This window comes from Mustela erminea, chromosome 12 (genome assembly GCF_009829155.1).
Source record: "Mustela erminea isolate mMusErm1 chromosome 12, mMusErm1.Pri, whole genome shotgun sequence".
NCBI classification, from domain to species: Eukaryota; Metazoa; Chordata; class Mammalia; order Carnivora; family Mustelidae; genus Mustela; species Mustela erminea.
Genome location: NC_045625.1, coordinates 89,204,797 through 89,224,305, shown reverse-complemented (window position 1 = coordinate 89,224,305; position 19,509 = coordinate 89,204,797). Strand labels below are relative to the sequence as shown.

General features: G+C 53.0%; 1 protein-coding gene across 9 annotated transcripts in view; it reads left to right on the top strand.

The window, feature by feature from the left end:
- The window catches only part of IPPK (inositol-pentakisphosphate 2-kinase), a 46,833-nt gene that overhangs the window by 12,940 nt on the left and 14,384 nt on the right, over window positions 1-19,509 (top strand). For all 9 annotated transcript variants that reach the window (XR_004277362.1, XM_032307083.1, XM_032307082.1 and 6 more), the window contains 6 exons: window positions 447-536; window positions 9,148-9,206; window positions 9,559-9,631; window positions 12,641-12,920; window positions 14,997-15,147; window positions 15,556-15,658. Coding sequence is in view for 8 of the 9 variants with exons in the window: in XM_032307083.1 (XP_032162974.1) it covers window positions 447-536; window positions 9,148-9,206; window positions 9,559-9,631; window positions 12,641-12,920; window positions 14,997-15,147; window positions 15,556-15,658 (756 nt within the window). In the remaining variant the exon portion in view is untranslated. The remainder of the gene's footprint in view (window positions 1-446; window positions 537-9,147; window positions 9,207-9,558; window positions 9,632-12,640; window positions 12,921-14,996; window positions 15,148-15,555; window positions 15,659-19,509) is intronic.

The following is a 19,509-nucleotide window of genomic DNA, read 5'->3' as shown; positions in this document are numbered from 1 at the left end:
GAGCCTGCTTAAGATTCTCCCTCTGCCCCTGTCCCTGTCCCCTGGCCACGTGTGCACAGGTGCACGCGCTCTCAAAAAAAAAAAAAATAATAAAAATAAATCAAAGACAGTAACAGAGCTGGGGGCCAGGGCAGACCCGCCGTGGAAGCTTTCCCTTTGCAGTCTGTCACAGAAAAAACACGAAGCTGCTCTGTGTTGTGCTTTGTCTAGTCCGTGATGGAGGCCAGGCAGGGCAGGGCAAGGACTGGGAGTGATGATGAGGGTGGGGTCCCTGCGACTCCCCACCCCGCCACCCCGCCTCCCTGCCACCCCCACCCCCCCACCCCCGGGCCTGCGGTTACAGCAACTCTGATTGTCCCGCGTCTCCTGTATCCGCTCCATCATCCCGTCTCCTGGAAGGTGTGGGATCGGTCCCTAAGTGTTCTTTCTGTCCTCGTGTCTTGCAGCCCAAATGTGGGTTTATTCCTCTCTGCGGCGCCGTGACGCACGAGCTGAAGCACCGCGTGTGCCGCTACTGCATGCACCAGCACCTCAAGGTAAGGCGCCTCGGTGCGCGCAGCCTGGGGGGCCCCGTGACCCCCAGAGCTGCGGCATCGGAGAGCAAGGAGGGGACACTTCTTACTGGTCTTCTCTTTTATGAGTCGTTCATGTCCACCTTTTTTTTTGTTTCAAATTGAGATAAGTTCACGTATCTTCAGTTCACCCCTTTAAAGTGTGTAATTCAGTGGATTTTAGTAAATTCGCATGATGGTGCTTCCGTCATCACTTAAATTCCAGAATCACTTCATCACCTCCCAGAGAACGCTGACTGCATCGCAGTCACTCCGCAGTCCCCGCTCTGGCTTGCCCCTGTGGCTCGGCCTCTTCTGGATGTTTCCTGGAAACGGAATCGTCCATCCCATGGCCCCTTTGTGACCGGCGTCTCCCCCGAGCAGCATGGTTTTGGGCTTTTAGCCCCATTGCAGCGGGCTTGAACACTCTTGCCTGAATGGGACCATCTTGTCGATGGCACGTGGGTCATCTCCTGTCCTGGCACGTGGGTCATTTCTGCCTTTGGGCTGCTGTGACCGTGCGTGCACATGCTTGCTTGAGTCGCAGCTTTCCGTTCTCGCGGGCTGAGTCCTAGGAGTGGAGTTGCTGGGTCTGAGAGAAATTGTGTTTAATTTTTTGAGCAAGTGTCGAGCTATTTCCCCAGCTCTCACACCATTTTGTGTTCCCACCAGCGGCATCTGATGGTCTGATCGCTCCACACCCTTGCCAGCCTTGCTGTTGTCCCTGTGTGTGATCGCCGGGGACCCTCGGCGTCACTGTGGTTTCCATCTGCGTTTCCCTAACGGTTCGTGATGCTGCAGATCTTCATGGGCTCATGGGCCATTTGTATGTTTTCTTTTGAGATATATTGTCTCAAGTCCTTTGCCCATTTTTGAATTGGGTTATTTTGTTGTTGTTGAGTTTTAAGGGTTCTGTGTATATTTTAGATATAATCCTTGATCAGTTCTGTCATGAGCAAGTATCTTCTCCCATCCTGTCAGTTATCTTTCACTCTGTTGATAGGGTCCTCTGATGCACAAATGTTTCCAGTTTTACTGAAGTTACATAGTTCGTTTCTTCTTCGGTTGCCTATGCTTTTGGTACCATAGCTAAGAAATCATTGCCTCATCCAAGGTCGTGAAGATTTTCTCCTCCGGTTTTGATCCATTTTTGTTAATTTTGAAGGGAGGTAGGGGTCCAGTTTCTTTTGTGTCTGATTCTAGTTTCCCAGCACCATTTGTTGAAAGGACCGTCCTCTCTCCGTTGAATGGTCTTCTTACCAGAGATCTTTTGGCTATAAGTGTGGTTCCATCCTGGGCTCCCTGTTCTGGTCCACTGGCCTGTGTGTCTGTCCTTATGCCGGCGCGGCCCTTTACTTGATTCTGTAGCTTTGCAGTCAGTCTTGAAATCAGGAAGTTTGAGTCCTCTAGCTTTGTTCTTCTTTTTTAAGATTGCTTTGGCTTTTTGGGACTCCTTATAGTTACATATGAATTTGAGGATTGGGTTTTTCATTTCTGCAAAAAGAAATTATTGGGATTTTGACAGAAATTGCAGGAACGTGTGGATCACTTCGGGTAGTACTGCCGTCCTAACAGTATTTGGACTTATAACCCATAAATACAGGCTGTCTGCCCACTTACTTAGGACTTTTATTTTATTTTTTAATTTTTTAAAAAGATTTTATTTGACAGAGATCCCAAGTAGGCAGACAGGCAGGCAGAGAGAGAGAGGGGAAAGCAGGCTCCCTGCTGAGCAGAGAGCCCGATGTGGGGCTCGATCCCAGGACCCCAAGATCATGACCTGAGATGAAGGCAGAGGCTTAACCCACTGAGCTACCCAGGCGCCTCACTTACTTAGGACTTTTAAATGTCTTCTGGCAGCATTTTATAGCTTTGAGGGCACAAGTTTTTCACCACTTCAGTAATTGTAGATAAACTTTTAGGATATTGTAAATATGATTATAAACAGAATTACTTCTTTAATTTTCTTCTTAGACTGTTTATTGCTGGTGTATATAAACACAACTAGGTTTTTTTTGAAGATTTTATGCATTTATTTGAGAGAGAGAACGAGAGATAGCGCACAAGCAAGGGGAGGGGCAGAGGGAGAAACTGACTCCCCGTTGAGCAGGGAGCCTAACCCCAGGCTTGATCCCAGGACCCCGGGACCATGACCTGAGCCGAAGGCAGATGATTCACTGACTGACCCAGCCAGAAACCCTGAAACATAATTTTTGTGGGCTGATCTTGTACCCTGCAGCTTTGCTGAGTGGCTTTTCTTATAGATTCTTCGGAATTTTCTACGTATACATCATGCCATCTCTGAACAGGCTTTTATTTCTCTTCCAGGTCAGATGTCTTTAGCCTCTCAGTTTCATCAGAGAAACCAGCTGGGGGTTTGGGGATCCCCTGAATTGCAGATCCCTTTGGGAGGCATCAGCACCTTGCCTGTATCCGTGTTCTGTGCACACAGGATGTTTTTCCATGTACTTAGGATTTTAATTTCATTCAGTGGTATTTTATAGTTTCCAGTGTGTTGGTCTTATACGTCTTTTGTTAAGTTTATCCTTAGGTGTTTTATTATTTTGGAGGCTGTTGTGAGTGGTATTTTTTTTTTTCATTTCATTTTTCAGGTTATTGCAGAGAAATATAATTGATTTTGAAAATACATAGTGTTAATTGTGGTGAAAGACACGTAACATAAAACTTACAACCATTAAGCCACATGGGCGTGCAGCCCTCGCCACCGTCCATCTCCAGGGCTTCTCATCATCCCACACTGTGACTCTGGCCCCGTTAAACAGCCCACGCTTCCTTTCCTCAGCCCCAGACTAGCCCCACGCCAGTTTCTGCCCCCGGGGATTTCTCTACTGTCGCTGCTTCCCGTAAATGGAATTATCCAGGATTCGTCCTTTTGTGACTGACTCGCTTTACTTGTTCTCAGGGTTCATCCACGTTGTGAAACATGTCGGAATTCCCTTCCTTTTTAAGACTGAGTAATAAATAGTCTGTTGGACATATACACATATACCACATTTTTAATCCATTTATCCAGTGGTAGACGCCGTATTGTTTCTATCTTTTGGCTTTTGTGAATAATGCTCCTGTGAACACGGGTGTGCAAACGCCTCTGAGTCTGCTTTCAGTTCTCGTGACTGTTTACCCAGAAGTAGGATTGCTGGTCACACGGGGACCTTGTTTTCTGCTGTTTTCCACAGCACCTGTGCCACTCACATTCCCTCCAGGGCATCTCAAAGTCCCACTGTCCCCACACTCTTACCAGCACTTGCTGGTTTGTTTCCCGATAGTAGCCGCTCTAATGGGGGTGAGGTGACAAATGTAGTTGTTGTACAGTGATACCCAGTCACCCCCATGAACCTGTTTATTTGCTCTTTTTTTTTTTTTTTGGTGGTGGTAGTTTTTTGGGATTTTCTGTATACATGATCAGATCACTTGCAAATAGCGATAATTTTACTTTGTTCTTTCCAATCTGGGTGTCCTTTGTTTTTCTTCCCTAATTCATCTGGGTAGCGTGCAGTACGGTGTCGGGGACAGGAAGCAAGAGCGGCCGTCCTTATCATGTTCCTGATCTCAGGCAGAAGCTCTCAGGTTTTCTTCACTGGGTGTAGTGTGACCATGAGCTGGTCATAGATGCTGCTTTTGAGTTTTTGTTTTTTCATTGTTTTTTCTTTTTAAATCCTGAAAGAATGTTAGATTTTGTTCTCCATCTATGGGATGATCAGGAGGTGCTTTCCTCTCCGTCAGTGTGGTCTGTTACATTGATTTTTGTATGTTGAACCACCCTTGTATTTCTGGGGTAAATCCCACTTTATTATAGCTGTATAATCCCTTAAATGTGCTGCTAAATGTGATTTGTTAGTTTTTACTGTTTTTATTGAAGGTTTTTTCTTAAGAGACATTGGCCTGCTGTATTTTCTAGTGATGTTTTATCTGGTTTTGGTACCAGGGTGATAACTGGCTTCATAGAATGACTTAGGGAGTGTTCCCTTCTACTCTAAGTTTTTGGAAGAGTTTGACTATCAGTGTTGATTCTTCTTCAATCATTTGGTAGAATTAATTAGTGAAGTCATCTTGTCCTGGGGTTTCCTTTGTTGGAAGACTTTTGGTTATTGATTCAGTCTTTTATTATTCTGTTCAGATTCTTTTATTTCTTCCTGACTCAGTTGTGGTAGTTGTGTGTTTCTTTTTTTTTTTTTTTTTTTTTTTTTTGTCAGAGAGAGAGAGAGCGTGAACACAGGCAGACAGAATGGCAGGCAGAGGCAGAGGGAGAAGCAGACTCCCTGCCGAGCAAGGAGCCCGATGTGGGACTCGATCCCAGGACGCTGGGATCATGACCTGAGCCGAAGGCAGCTGCTTAACCAACTGAGCCACCCAGGCGTCCCTAGTTGTGTGTTTCTAAGATTTTGTGCATTTCATCTAATTTGCTTGTTCATAATATTCCTCTAAAATTCTTTTTTATTTCTGCAAGGTTGGTAGTAACATCCTTTCTTTCTTTTTTTTTTTTTTAAAGATTTTATTTATTTATTTGACAGAGAGAGATCACAAGTAGGCAGAGAGGCAGGCAGAGAGAGAGAGGGAGGAGGAAGCAGGCTCCCCGCTGAGCAGAGAGCCCGATGCGGGGCTCAATCCCAGGACCCTGAGATCATGACCTGAGCCAAAGGCAGAGGCTTTAACCCACTGGGGCACCCAAGTGCCCCTCATTTCTTTTTTTAATCATTTTTCTTGATCTAGCCAAAGGATTATAATTGTTGATCTTTTCAAAGAAACACCTTATGGTTTTGTTCTTTTTCTTCATTTTTTCTCCCTGTTCAGCATTTCATCTGTCCCTGCACTACTCTTTTTTTTTTTTTTTTTTTTTTAAAGATTTTATTTATTCATTTGACACAGAGAGATCACAAGTAGGCAGAGAGGCAGGCAGAGAGAGAGAGAGGAGGAAGCAGGCTCCCTGCGGAGCAGAGAACCCGATGCGGGACTCGATCCCAGGACCCTGAGATCATGACCTGAGCCGAAGGCAGCGGCTTAACCCACTGAGCCACCCAGGCGCCCAATCCCTGCACTAATCTTTACAATTTCCTTCCCTCTCTCTGCATTGGGTTTAGGTTGGCCTAACTTTTCTAGTTTGTTAGTGTAGCAACGTGGATTATTGATTTGAGATTTTTTTCTTTTTTATATACATGTTTATAATTACAAATTTCCATGTAATTCCTGCTCTCTCTGCAGGAGAGAGCTTTGGTGTGTTGCATTTTCATTCTGTCTCAATTTTCTGATTTCCCTGTGGATTTCTTCTTTGACTCATTGATCATTAGGAATGTGTTTAGATTTCTCACATTTGTGAGTTTTTGTTTCTCTCTCTCTCTTTTTTGCTATTGATTTCTAATTTAGTTGCACTGAGTTTGGAGAATATTTGCATGTTTGTGTTCGCTTGATCAGAAGGGGTGCTCTGCTGTTGCTGGGTAGAGTGTCCTGTGGATGTTAGGTCTGGTTGGTTTAGAATGTGGTTCAAGTCATCTCTTGTTGTTGATTTTCTTTCTACTCAATCAGTAATTTAACATCTGAAGCTAAACTTAGTCTAGCTCAGTTAATACCAACTTAATTTCACTGTTGTACAAAAATTCTGCTTCTTGTAGCTTTGTTGCCTTCTCCCTCACAAATTAATCTTTATATGCAGTTATGCTTGTCAGTATGGATTCCTGGCGATTGCCGTGTGCCATACGAGAGATACTCTGTCTTTGAAGGGAATAGGATCAAAAACTTAGAAACAGAATATATTTATATTGTCTTTTATGTTTATCTAGCTGTGCAGTTCCTTTACTGCTGTGCTGTTTCTTCACACGGACTCAGGTTACTGTCTAGTGCCCTTTCGTTTCATCCTCAAGGTTTCCTGTACTATTTCCCGAAGGGCAGGTTAGCTAACAACAAATTTTTTTTAGTTGTTTATCTGACAGTGTCTTAATCACTCCTTCATCGTATTTGATTTTATTTATTTATTTTCAAAAGATTTTATTTATTTGACAGAGAGAGTGAGAGAGCACAAACAGGCAGCGCAGCAGAGGGAGAGAGAGAAGCAGACTCCCCACTGAGCAGGGAGCCTGATGCGGGGCTCGATCCCAGGACCCTGGGATTATGACCTGAGCCGAAGGCAGAGGCTTTAACCCACTGAGCCACTCAGGCGCCCCCACTCCTTCATTTTAAAGGATAATTTTATAGTTGAAGAACTCTTGGTTGACAGTTTTCAGCACTGAGATTTTCCTGAATTTCTGCGACTAGTAAGTCTTTGCTGAGGGGCTCTGTGTGCATACGGGGCCCACCATCAACACTCGGCATGGCGGGTGCAACTCTACTTAGCCTTCACTTCCTCAGAACCTCAGATCAGCAGAAGGTGAGGGTGTTTTAAGGTCTTTCCAGAGCCTGTGCATGGCCTTGTAGATGGCCAGGTTGTGCTGGAGGTTTCCAAAGCCTCTGTATATCTCATTCCTCAGCTTTTTCTTTTTTCAGCTTTAGGTTAGTCTAATTGTTTGCCGTAACTTTTTATTTTATCCCATTGTTATCCACTGTCTTAGGTAGCCAAGAAGTTAAACAATTGCCTCTGACTCTTTTCACAAATGCCTCTTGGGAAAATGCCCCTTTTGCACTTGGTAAACTGAATCAGTTAACAAAGATGGGAAATCAAGAGATAGTTGACATAATGACCATTCTTTGGGAATGCTGGTTTGGAGAAACTCGTGCCTGGTTCAGCCCCCTCTGGTGGCTGGCAGGCTTCTGTTTTCAGGGAGTGGGGTTGTTGATTTTTAAGGTTTCCTTGGAGCTAGAGAGAAGGGTGGAAAGAGAGCATTAAAAATGCCACACAGCTCCCTGTTCCTGGACTTGGCCCTTTGTCTTGAGTAAATGCTCCCAGATTGTTGCAAGCCTTTGGTTAATTTTCAGAATTCTGAAATTTTGATTCTGACAGTTTTTGCCAGTTTTCTCATTGCCCTCATGGAGGAAAGAATTTCCATAATTTTTCCTAACCCGCTCCTTCTTTGTGGTGATTTTTGTTTGTTTTTTGTTTTTTTAAAGCTTCTATTTATTTGACAGAGAGAGATCACAAGTAGGCAGAGAGGCAGGCAGAGAGAGAGAGAGGAAGCAGGCTCCCTGCTGAGCAGAGAGCCCAATGCGGGGCTCAATCCCAGGACCCTGAGATAATGACCTGAGCTGAACGCAGAGGCTTAACCCACTGAGCCACCCAGGCGCCCCCATCTTTGTGGTGTTAAATTTTCCAGGCTCTTCGGGAAAAGATGGTATGTCAGCCATTCCCTTTAGGAGATGGTCTTCATTGTCACCATTCAGTTGATGGCTATTTTAGGAGCTGGTTTTTACTGTGAAGCAATACGTGCGCATTTAACTGATAAAATACGGGATTTCCCAGGGGTAACCCGTCTTGTCAGTTGGTACATCTTCCAGACTTCTCTTGGTGCCAACACAAATAATACATGTCATCCAGGTGGAAATGAGATGATGCCTTTCCCACATGTGTTCTGGCGTGTGCTTACCTGTACACGTACACATGTACTTCTATAAAGCAAATATGGGACCTCGCCATATATAGTCTTTCTGTTAATTGCTCTTTTCACTTAACTAACCCTTGAGGATTGATTATTGTGTATCCTTCAAGGCTTTTTCAATGTGTATTTGTATATATGCACCTATGGAGGCCCACTTTTTTTTTTTTTAAGCAAAGTAACATCATTTCCATTTATGCAGATTGCCTTTTTCCTTGAATAAATGTTGGTGATTTTTCACTTTTGCCTCTTTTTGTAAGTAGCTGGATATCGTTCATTCATTCCATCATTAGCATGCAGACTTCTGCGTCCTGGCGCATGAGAGCAGATGCCTGCGAAGTTGTTTCCAGGCCTCACTAGCACAGTCGGACTGCAGTGAACATCCTTGATCTCATGACTCCTCGTAGGTTTGCCAAGTCAGAGGATGCCCACATTGAAATGTGACGGAGGGGTGCCTGGGTGGCTCAGTCGTTCAGCGTCTGCCTTTGGTTCAGGTCATGATCCTAGGGTCCTGGGGTCGAGCCCCACATCGGGCTCTCTGCTCGGCAGGGAGCCTGCTTCTCTCTCTCTTACTCCCCCTGTTTGTGTTCCCTCTTTCACTGTGTCTCCCTCTGTCATATAAAGAAATAAAAAGTCTTAAAGAAAAAGAAAAAGAAATTTTGATGGAAACTAGCAAGTTGAATTTTGGAAGGTTGTGCCGATTTATCTTCTCCCCCCAAACATGAAATTATGAGCCGCACCCTTCTCTTCCTGAATATTTCAGTTATAAAGATTTGTTCATCTGATGACCAGAATGCGGCTGTGTCGTTTTGTGAGACCATGTGCTGCCACTGCCACTGCCCCTGCTCATGGGGAGAGCTGGGCCAGCAGCCACCTGAGGCTCCGTGGGGGGACCGAGGGTCCCTGGGGCAGCAGTCAAGCCCCGGCCGCAGCTAGTGACGATGTGGCCCTGGAGGTGCCGCCTCCACGGGGACCTTCTGCGCCCTTGTCCTCTCAATGACGCGTGGGCCCCGTGCTGCCCCAGCCGGGCATTTATGGCGCTTGTGCTTTCTTAACAGGTGGCAACCGGGAAGTGGAAGCAGATAAGCAAATACTGTCCCCTCGACCTCTACTCAGGGTAAGAGAGCACTTCTCCTTTGTCCTCAGGGCCGCCTTTCGTGGGGGTGGAGGAGCGGAGGGGGGGGGGCACTAGCCGGCCGGCAGCCAGGGTCCTGGGCAGAGCGCAGTGTTCTTGCCTGGGGTCGGCTCAGCTGTGGGAGGCAGCAGCTGGGGAGCAGAGGGGCGTTGGGGCAGTGATGGGGGGGCCTCCCTGAGAAAGGCTGGGGGCATGTGGCTCCTTAGCCCCCAGAGCCTGAATGAAGCCTCCAAGCAACCCATATAGGCGTGTCCCCTGCGTCTGGTCCCCTGAGCCACAGGCAGGTGAAAGCAAAGGCTTCTTGTAATTCTATCCATAGTGTCTTTCTTTTTAGAAATAAGCAGAGAATGCACTTTGCCTTGAAGAGCCTGTTACAGGAAGCTCAGAACAACTTAAAGATATTTAAGGTGAGCGTGGCCTCTCTTCCGTGGCGTTTCAGCAGAAGGCAGTGGGTGTCCACACTGGGGTGGGCCAGCCGGTGGTGCTTTAGTCCTGGTAGATGCGGGCACCTGGGCTGGGGCTGCCTTGGTGCAAAGTGCTTTGGTCTTCTCCAAGCCTCGTCCTACAGGCGTGGCATCCTGTGACCCCTGGAGTGTGGGACGTTAGCTCCTGGACCACCAGGCGGCTTTGGCTCCCTGGATGCACACAGCCCAGCTCTGGTCCTGGGACAGGATGGCCCCGAGTCCATCAGGCTGTGTCCCAGGGGTCCCTCTGTGCGCCTCTGAGAGGGCAGCCACACCTAGGCCTTGGTTTGCGGGTGATTTAGGGAACGTGTAATTCCCTGATCTTGTCAGTGAGTGAAATCTCAGCGGCTCTGGCTCCTGGCCGCGTGCGGACAGGCTTTTACACAAGGAGTGGTTACCCTCCGGCTCCTTCTCTGCCATCTGTGGGCTCCCTGACCCGACTCCCTGCGACCCTGTGGTCGGCTGCAGGCAGGGGCAGGGTCTCCATGGAAGGGGGCAGGGGGCAGGGCAGGCGCAGAGCTGGAGGAGGGCTTGGTGCGGCCTGTGTCGGAAACGTGTCCGCTCAGGGCCTCCGGCCATTTCCTTTCTCCTCTGCGTGGACGCTGCCCCTTGCCCCGGCTGCGTCCCCAGTAAGCGGTTTGTGTGGCTCTGTGGCCCGGTCTGGGCTCACGAGCGCTGTGTCTGCGTGGAGAAGGGGGGCTTTTCTGTCCGGACGGCCTTGTGCCCTCTGTGTCCTGCTCCGGGTGGACGGCGCTGCTCTGCCCACGGAGGCCCCGCAGACCAAGCCGGGGACTGTGGGCAGGGAGGCTCTTCTTGACTTGGTTTCCCCAGTCTGGCTCAGAAGTTTGGTCAGAGTGAATGGGCTTGAGCCCGTCTGCCTCCTGCTTCCCAGAGCTAGAGGAAGGGCCTTTTTCACGGCAGTTCTTATTTTTAATCGTTCCAAAGACAGAAGAGATCTTCCACTTCCATCCCGAAGACGATTCTCTCTCCTCTGGGGATTGATGTGGAAACTTTAGTAGGGTGGGTGGTTTTCCCGGCGGATCCTTTGCTGACCGGGCGTGCCCTGGGGCCGGGATTGAGAGAAGTGACATGGGATGGCTTTTCAGAACACTCGCCGGAGTGACGCTGCGCGTTCTGGACGTGCTGTCGTCGCTCTGGAGCCAGGCTTTGGTTTTCAGGGTCAGGTGTGAGCTGTTTCCTGGCCTCGGCCGGTACCACCACTGCCCGCTCTGGGAGCTCCTTCCCTGTGTGCCTGAGGGCTCTGCACGGACCCCAAAGCTGTGGCCCTGTCAATCCAACCTGGACACTTGTGAGACGTGGGGGACATGGCGCCTTGTCATGGAGCCGGGGATGCTGGCACTCCACTGATGTCACAGTCATCTGTCCTTGCGTGGAATTTGGACCCTGGGGAGAAGAGGATTCTGCTCACTCAGCAGCTCCCAGGCCTGGAGGGGGAGCCTTCATGGGCCATGGCAGCTCCTGCACCGGACCACGGTCCCAGCCCCGGCCCCTCTCTTGGTGGCAGCCCCCAGTGCCCAGTTTCGCTCAGCACTTCGCCTTGGTTTCCTTCCCTACCAGGAGCTCCCGCGGGCCCTTTGCCTGGCATACCTTCCTGCTGTTAGACCCATCTCGGGGTCACTTTTCTCGGGATGGCTTCCCTGGCTCCCGTGGTCAGCAGTGACCTCAGTTGTGTGCCTCCTGCTCCGACATGTGACAGGAGACCCCCCAGGAGGCATCATGCGCACTCCTGCATCCCAGGGCCCGGATGAGGGATGAATGCCCAGTCCACACGTCATGGACTGAATTGATGCCCAGGTGCCACCTGGGGACGGCAGTGACTGTCCTCCTCTGTGCGCCGCCGGCCCTCACGGTTTCTGTGGTCTGGAATTGAGAAGCTTAGTTGGCGCTGGCTCTGGGTGCCCCTGAGGCTGTGTCCTCTCTGACAGTTTGGCTAGGGCGTGAGTCTCGGCTCCCGGATGGTGTCCTTAATGGTGTGGGCAGGACACCTTGGTTCCTGGCTTGGGCAGGAGGTAGCGGTGGGTGCCCCGGGGGCTGCTCAGCGAGGCATTGTGGCTTGAGAAGAGCGGCTTGAGAGGGAGGTTGTAGCATCTTTTATAACATGGTCTTGCCAGGACTGGGCTGTTGGTTCCCACTCCGCCATGGGGAGAGGCTACACGGTGTGAGTGTGGGGACCACTGGGGACTGGCTGGAGGCTGCTAACCACACCATTTCTCAGATGAGGGAGTCAGGGGACAAGGAGTTGGTCACTTTGCCATGGTTGGCTGCTGCTCAGGCGTGTGGGGAGCGGGGTCCCTCAGGGGTCACAGGGTCAGCGCACTGGGCAGCCCTGCTTGCAGCTCTGGGAATGCTGGTGGCATGGAAGTGTCTTTGCCAGACTTGGGGTTTCGAAAGGCAGGATGGCCTTGGGGACGATATGGTCCGTGCTGGTGATGTGGGCAGCCTCGCCTGCCCTGGCAGGAAGTATGGCCCGGCCCATTGGGGAGGACAGAAGTCCTCGAGGTGCGGGTGTCCAACGGACATCCACACTGACCAAGAAGTTTGTCTGCTTGGGGTCAGACTGACACTGTGTCCTCAGGAGCACAGGTGTCCCATGGCTTCTCCGGTTACAGGCTGGGAGGGTCTTTGGGGCTCTGGGCTGTGTTTGCCTGAGGCTCAGTGTGGTGCGTGTTCTCCTGAGGCTTCGTATTTTAGGCCGGGACCAGTCTTTGGTTTCTGAGAACATTCGTTCTGTTCCACGTTTTAGTGGGATTTGCGTCTTGGCCAGCGACACAGTGCGTGACGGGTTCCCCCGGAGGGGCCATGGTGTGCAGGGCCCAGACGGCACGAATGTAGGCTGTCGGGTCCCTTTGCGTGCCCTGCGGGCAGAGACGAAGGTGTCCTGCCCACCGCCCCCGTGGAGTTGACGTCTCCCCGTGTGTCCCCCGCCCGCAGAACGGGGAGCTGATCTACGGCTGCGCGGACGCCCGCAGCCCCGCGGCGGACTGGACCGAGCTCGCGCACCACCTGAAGCCCTTCTTCTTCCCTTCCAACGGCCTGGCCGGCGGGCCCCACTGCACCAGGGCCGTGATCCGGGAGCTGGTGCGGGTCATCACGCGGGTGCTGCTGAGCGGCTCGGACAAGGGCCGGGCGGGTGCCCTGAGGCGGGGGCCTGCGCCACGGGGCCCTCGTGTCTGCGAAGCCAGCCCCTTCGGCAGGAGCCTGCGCCGCCAAGGTAGGCCGCGCCGGGCGCGGGGGCGGGCGGAGCGGGGCGGGAGTGCCCGGGGCCTGCCTGGCCTCACGGAGCTCTTGCGGGAGCAGCCTGGGGCTCGCCCTGCCTCCCAGCCCTGCCGGCGAGACTCCCGGCCTCATCCTTCAGCCGGGCCTAAGGTTTTCCCTAAACCGCCGGCTCTGTGCGTCCTCTGTAGCTGCCTGGAGTTTCCCTGCGACCGCGGCTCGTCGGCACGGCCGCCCTGTGCGGCAGGCTTTCCCCGGCGGGTGGAGAGCCGGGGCTCGGAGGGCCGGAGTCCCACAGCTCTGGGCCCTCTGCGGCCCTGCACCTCCCACTTGCCAGTGGGCTGCTGTGACTCCGTGGGCGTCCCGGCCTCGAGGCAGCCCAGCGGCGGTGGCTTTGGGTTTTGCCCTGCACGTTCCCAGCCTCCTCGTTTGTCCCTTGGCCATCTGCTGGCGGGCTCCACGCCACGCACAGGCCTGTGCCGTGTGGCGCTGTCGCCGGGAGCTTCCTTCAGGGGCTGACAAGGAAGACTCAGATCGTTTGCGCTTCAGGCTGAAGGCCTTGTGGTCCCTCGTGGCTGCTGCAGGGGTGGTGCCGGGGACCCCGGCCCTGCGGCTTCTCACGCTGCCGTGTGTGCCGGGCAGCTCCCCGGGCACGGCCCGTCCCGTGGACTGCCCCTCGTGCCAGATTTTTCTTAACACAAATGAATTTTGTGGCTTGCTTTTTCTTCTTCTTCTTTTTTTTTTTTTTTTAAGATTTTATTTATTTATTTGACACAGACAGGGATCACAAGTAGGCAGAGAGGCAGGCAGAGAGAGGGGGAAGCATGCTCCCTGCTGAGCTGAGAGCCCGATGCAGGGCTTGATCCCAGGACCCCGAGTCCATGACCTGAGCCGAAGGCAGAGGCTTAACTCACTGAGCCACCCAGATGCCCCAAGATTTTATTTATTTATTTGAGAGAAAGAGTGTGCACATGAGCAGGGGGAGGAGCAGAGGCGGAAGGAGAGGGAGAAGCAGGCTCCCCGAGCAGAGAGCCCGATGTGGGACTCAATCCCAGAACCCGGGGATCATGACCTGAGCCGAAGGCAGACGCTTAACTGAATGAGCCACCCAGGTGCCCCTGTGACTTTCTTAAAAAAGCGACACTCGATCATTTAATTGTGGTCGAATTATGCCCGTTATTGGGGCTCCAAAGTAGATGGCAGGCTGGGTCTGGGAGGGCACCGATCGATGCTGAGGCGCCCCTGGCTCCTGGGACTTTTCTTCAGGGCTTCCCTGGACACAGAGGCTGACACAGGCATGACCCACGGGACGTGCAGTCTAGAATGACAAATCGCGCTCTAGACGCTACTTTGTAATCTTGTATTTTGGCCTAATGACCAATTGTGTGTCTGCGGTTGTATTTTTTGAATTTTTATTGACCAGGAGGTAGGTATCGCACTGTCTGTGTGGCCTGTAATTTCAGCAAATGGCCCCAGCTGGTTTCTGTGTTTTCACCGTGTGTCCTGTGGCTGAGCGTGTCCAGCTTGCAGTGGGGGGTCAGAGGTCAGAGTGTCTGTACCGTACACGGCTGCCCCCTTCACGGGGGAGACATGGGCCGGGACCCTGTCTCCCCAGCCCACGTGGCACCTGGTGCACATCCGGGACCTGTGTGTGACGCTTGCAGCTGAAACGGACTTGGTGCCATGCTGACCCTGTGGTGACGGCTCCGTGCTGTGGGTTTATCAGCGGCGGCTGTGACTGCCGTCCTGTGTGGCCACCCACCCGTCAGCATGGGCTGTGACTCTGGGCTCTGCAGACCCGGTCTCACAGATCTGGGGACGTCAGTGTGGGCATTTTCAGTTTTGTGTCTGGCTAATCCAGACCAAGAGCCGTGTCTGCACTGAAGCCCGGGCTGCTGTGACGAGCTGAAAGCCTTCAAGAGGGAGCAGCACAGAGCGACACACAGGTCCCCTGCCTGTCTCTCTGGTGCCTGGCCCTGTGCCCCAGCAGCTCCGTGAGGCAGGGTGTGGCCCGTGCCCAGGCTCTCTTCAGTCCTTGACAGTAAACCTCTTGTTTTCCCGATGTTCTTGGTAGGAAAAAACAGCCCGGAGTGCTCGGGGTTACCGAAGGGCTGTCTTCTGTACAAAACCCTCCAGGTGCAGATGTTGGACCTGCTGGACATCGAAGGCCTCTACCCTTTGTACCGGCGGGTCGAACGGTACCTGGAGGAGTTTCCTGAGGAGAGGTGAGGCCCAGGCCCTCGGCTCCCCTGCTCTTGCTAGGCTGAGTGGGCCCTGAGCGTTCCTGAGGGCAAGACGGGGATGGGGAAGGGGCCGCCCCACCAGGAGGACTACCCGTCCAGCCGCCGCGGGCCTGCGGTCCCCTGTCCTGTGTCAGCTGAGCCTGCAGGGGGCAGTGCTGCTCCACCGCCGGCCAGACTTGTGACCAGGTTGACTGGGATCCGTCCCCCAACCCCCCAACCCCCCACCCCCACCCCCACCCCCGGTCTAAAATTGCTGCTTCAGAAAGAAGCTTGGTATTAGGAAGAGGTGGACCTTTGAGATGTTTAAGGCAGATGTGTGAGTGTTAAATTGTTACTCGAGAAACTGTTTCCAGGCAGCTTTGCCATCCATTTTTGTGCTTTTTCTTTCAGAAAAACATTGCAAATAGACGGGCCTTATGATGAAGCGTTTTATCAGAAGCTGCTTGATCTTTCCACTGAGGACGATGGGACGGTGGCCTTTGCACTGACGAAGGTGGGCAGACCTTTCTGGAAACACTTTGCGCTCTCTAGGCTCTTAACAGTAACTTGGGGCTTTCCTAAGGCATGTTGTTTCTCATTACCTGCCCCGGGGGCTTAAAGCAGAAAAACTGAGGAGTAAAAAAAAAAAAACATGGCTGTTTCCTCAGGTGACCCACACAGGGAGTGACCCAGAGCCTTAGATCTCCCTTCCTCCCGAGGCTGCGGCTCATCCGGACCCAGCCCTCTCCCACCCTTGTGTGGGCGCGGGGACCCAGGGCCGCCGCTCTGCACTTCCCTCTCCGCAGCCTTCCCTCGCGGGAGGGGCCCGAAGCCACCCGTGGCCATGCGTGGGAGGCTCCCCCAGGCCTGGTCCTGCTCTGTGGGGAGTCAGGGACTCACTGGACGTGGATAGCAAGAAAACAGCATCTTTATTTTCAGTAATCTCTGAAATGCAGCATTTCCTCCATTTGTGAATGTGGCGACAACCACCGTTGGGTCAGCAGGACCCCAGCTTGGCCGCTGAGGGAAGCAGACTATTCATTTCTCACAGTAGCGGCTACGCACATCTTGCACTACCTTTAGTCATCACTCCTGGGGTTTTGTGGTGTGGGACTGTGTCCCGTATTGTTTAAAGAAAACATTCTGGTATTTGATAGAGTCATTTTGCTGTTTATCTTCTGCATTTAAAAATCTCATTCTGAGAGACATTCAGAGGCTTCACTGGGCTGTCAGTTTTGCTGAACACCAGTGCGGTGAGGGAGCCTCTAGCGGGAGTGAGGGGCAGAGGGATGCCCAGCCGAGTGGCCATCTCTCCGTGCAGGCGGGCAGCGGCCACCCGTGCTGGTCCCCACCTTGTGTCTGGTCCCCACTTGGCTTGGGCCGCTCCCTCTCGTACAGCTGTCACAGCGTCGAGGAAGAGGACGGGGGAGGTCATGGGGAATGCTCTGAGGTGCTCGGGGTGGGGAGAGATCCAGACGTGGAGTCTTTGCACCAGAGTCTCCCGTGTTGCCTACGACTTGAGTGCGCTGATTTAGGACTAGGGACAGGCACTCCTGCTTTTTCAAGAGAAGCAGAATTTTTTTCATACGTTTCTCTTATTTTTCATAATTGCCACCAGATAAACATGGATTACTTCTCAACTTCAGTTTTTAACCTCATACATAAACATAATCTTGTGGTAAGAGACTTGGGCCATCACTATCCCTACCGGAATGGCTGTGCTGCGCACCACACTGGCCCAGGGCCGGGGTGCTGCTGGGACGGGGCCGGGTGCCAGTGTGGAGAAAGGGGTCCCACACCTGTGCTGGGGGAAGGCTGGAAACCAGGAAACCACTGGGGAAGCAGTGGCAGCTTCTCACAGAACTAAGCCTGCACGTCTCCTACACGCCGGCCTCTCACCCCCGGGCAGGTGTCACAGAGAAGGGATTGCTCGAGCTCACACGCCCTGAGCGCTGGACACAACCCAGTGTCCACCAGCAGGTGGCCTGGTGGCTTGCACACGGGGGCAGGGCTGGGCCACAGATGACCTGGCTGAGTCTCCAGGGCGCTGCGTGGAGTGACATAGGCAGCCCAGGTCACACACTAGGACTGTTTGTGTGATGTTGGAGTGAGCGTGCTGACGGCGGCCGCGGTTTGGGGAGGCGGTGGAAGGAAGGTGGCTGTGGCCGCAAAAGGGCAACACAAGGCATCCTTGTGGTCGTGGGCGTGCTCTGTCCCTCACTGTAGGCGATGTGCGGACTGACACGTGTGACCACACTCGTGCACGTGCACACACACACAGATTGGAATCCGATTGTGGCGTGGTCTGGGTCACTGTGTAGTTTTTTTGCAAAATGTCACCGAGGGAGGCCCGGTCAAGGGTCCTCAGGATCTCTGCAGTATCTCTGACACCTGCACGTGAACCTGCCGTTACCTCAGCCAGCCCCAAGGAAGATGTGACAGCGAGCCCGTCGCGCTCCTGCCCGAGCAGCCACACCCGCACCCAGCCGTGCGTCTTTCCAGACCTTCCGTCTCCGTCACCGCGTGGGGGGCCGGCGCCCGTGTGGCGGAGCGCGGCGGGGCTCCGGGCGGAGCGTGGGCTCTGCCTCCCCGCGTCAGGGTCTCGGGCTCCGGCGGCTGGAATTTGGGGAGCGCGGCCGCGAAGGGGGAGGTGGGGCGCGGGAGAACGTTCTGAGGCTGCGGACAGTCCTTGCGAGAACTTGTAGAGACCCTCGCTCTCTGTTGTGCAGAATTCGCAGCCGGAGCCCGTGCTCGTTTGGGAAAGGGCCTGACGGTAGCCGCCGGGGGCTTCGCAGGCCAGCGGGCCTGTTAACCTGCTCCGCGCCCTGGGGGCATCGCGCAGCCACGGACAAACCAAAGGAGTGCAGCCGCGCGGTGGTGACACGGCGTTTACAAAACCAGGTGCCGCCTGGACTTGGCCTGTAGTTTCCTACTTTGGCTTGTCAGCGTTTTTTTTAAGCTTTGCTTGCGAGAGCGCGAGCCGAGGTGGGTCGGAGGAGCGATGCAGCAGAACAGGGGACGAGCCGCCTCCGCTGAGCGGGGCCTGCCGCGGGGCTCGGTCAGGAGCCGGGATCGCCGGGGCCAAGGGCAGACGCTCAGCCCAGAGCCTCCCGGCGCCCCGGCGCGTCCGCTCTGTTGGTTTGGAAGTCGCGCGTTCTCGGGCCCTGTACTGGTTCCTCGTCCACATTCGAGTCTCTGCTAATCGGGGACTCCGCCGCCGCACGGACGCTCGCGGAGGGAACCGGCTCTGCCGCGGTCCTCCCGCCGCCGCACCCCGCTCCCGCCGCGGGCGCCTGGCCCTGCCTCGCCTGTTCTCTCGGAGCCGCTGCGCGTCGCTCCCCTGTAGCCTGGCCCGGGGTTCTGGCCTCTCCGGTCCTTCCGGTTTCCTTACTGCGGTAGCGGGTTTCTGGGGCTGTAACTTACAGACCATACAAATGCCCTGTGCAGAGTGTATAACTCGGGGTCTTTTCACCAATTTCAGAACATTTTCATCCCCTCAGAGAAACCCCACCCCTCGCTGTCCTCCCCCTTCTCCGCACCCTCCGGCCCGAAGCAGCCCCAGCTCCTGGTGGCTCGGGATGCGGCTCCTGCGGACGCTGCGTGCAGCCGGCCTCATCCTGCCCCTGGTCCGATGCGACTGGCTTCCTGCGCGTAGCACGTTCTCAGGGTCCATCCGCATCGTAGCAGTGTGAACACCTCGTTCCTTTTAGAGCTGAAGACTACCCCATTCTATAGATACGTGACATTTTGTCCATTTATTAAAGGTGGGCATTTTGGCTATTACGAATAATGCTGCTGTAAATATTTGTGTACTAATTGACTGCACATGTTTTTACTTTTCTTGAGCGTATACCTAGGAGGGGAGCTGCTGGGTCAAATGGTAACTTATGTTTAATTTTATCAGAATCTGCCAGACGGTTCCAGAGCGGCTGTTCCATTTTCCATTCCCACCAGCAGTGTGTGAGGGTTCCAACTTCTCTGTTTTTTTTTTTGTTTTTTTTTTTTTAAGATTTTACTCATTTATTTGACAGAGATCACAGGTAGGCAGAGAGGCAGGCAGAGAGAGAGGGGGAAGCAGGCTCCCCACCGAGCAGAGAGCCTGATGTGGGGCTCGATCCCAGGACCCTGAGACCATGACCTGAGCTGAAAGCAGAGGCTTTAACCCACTGAGCCACCCAGGCACCCCCTTCTCTGTATTTTCACTGATACTCACTATCATTTTGATTTTAGTCATCCTGGTGGGTATAAAGTGGTATCTTGTTGTGACAAACACAGCACTTTTTCGTGTGCTTGTTGCCCATTTGTATACCATTGGAGAAATGTCTGCTCAGACCCTTTGCCCACTTTAAATGATATAATTTGTCT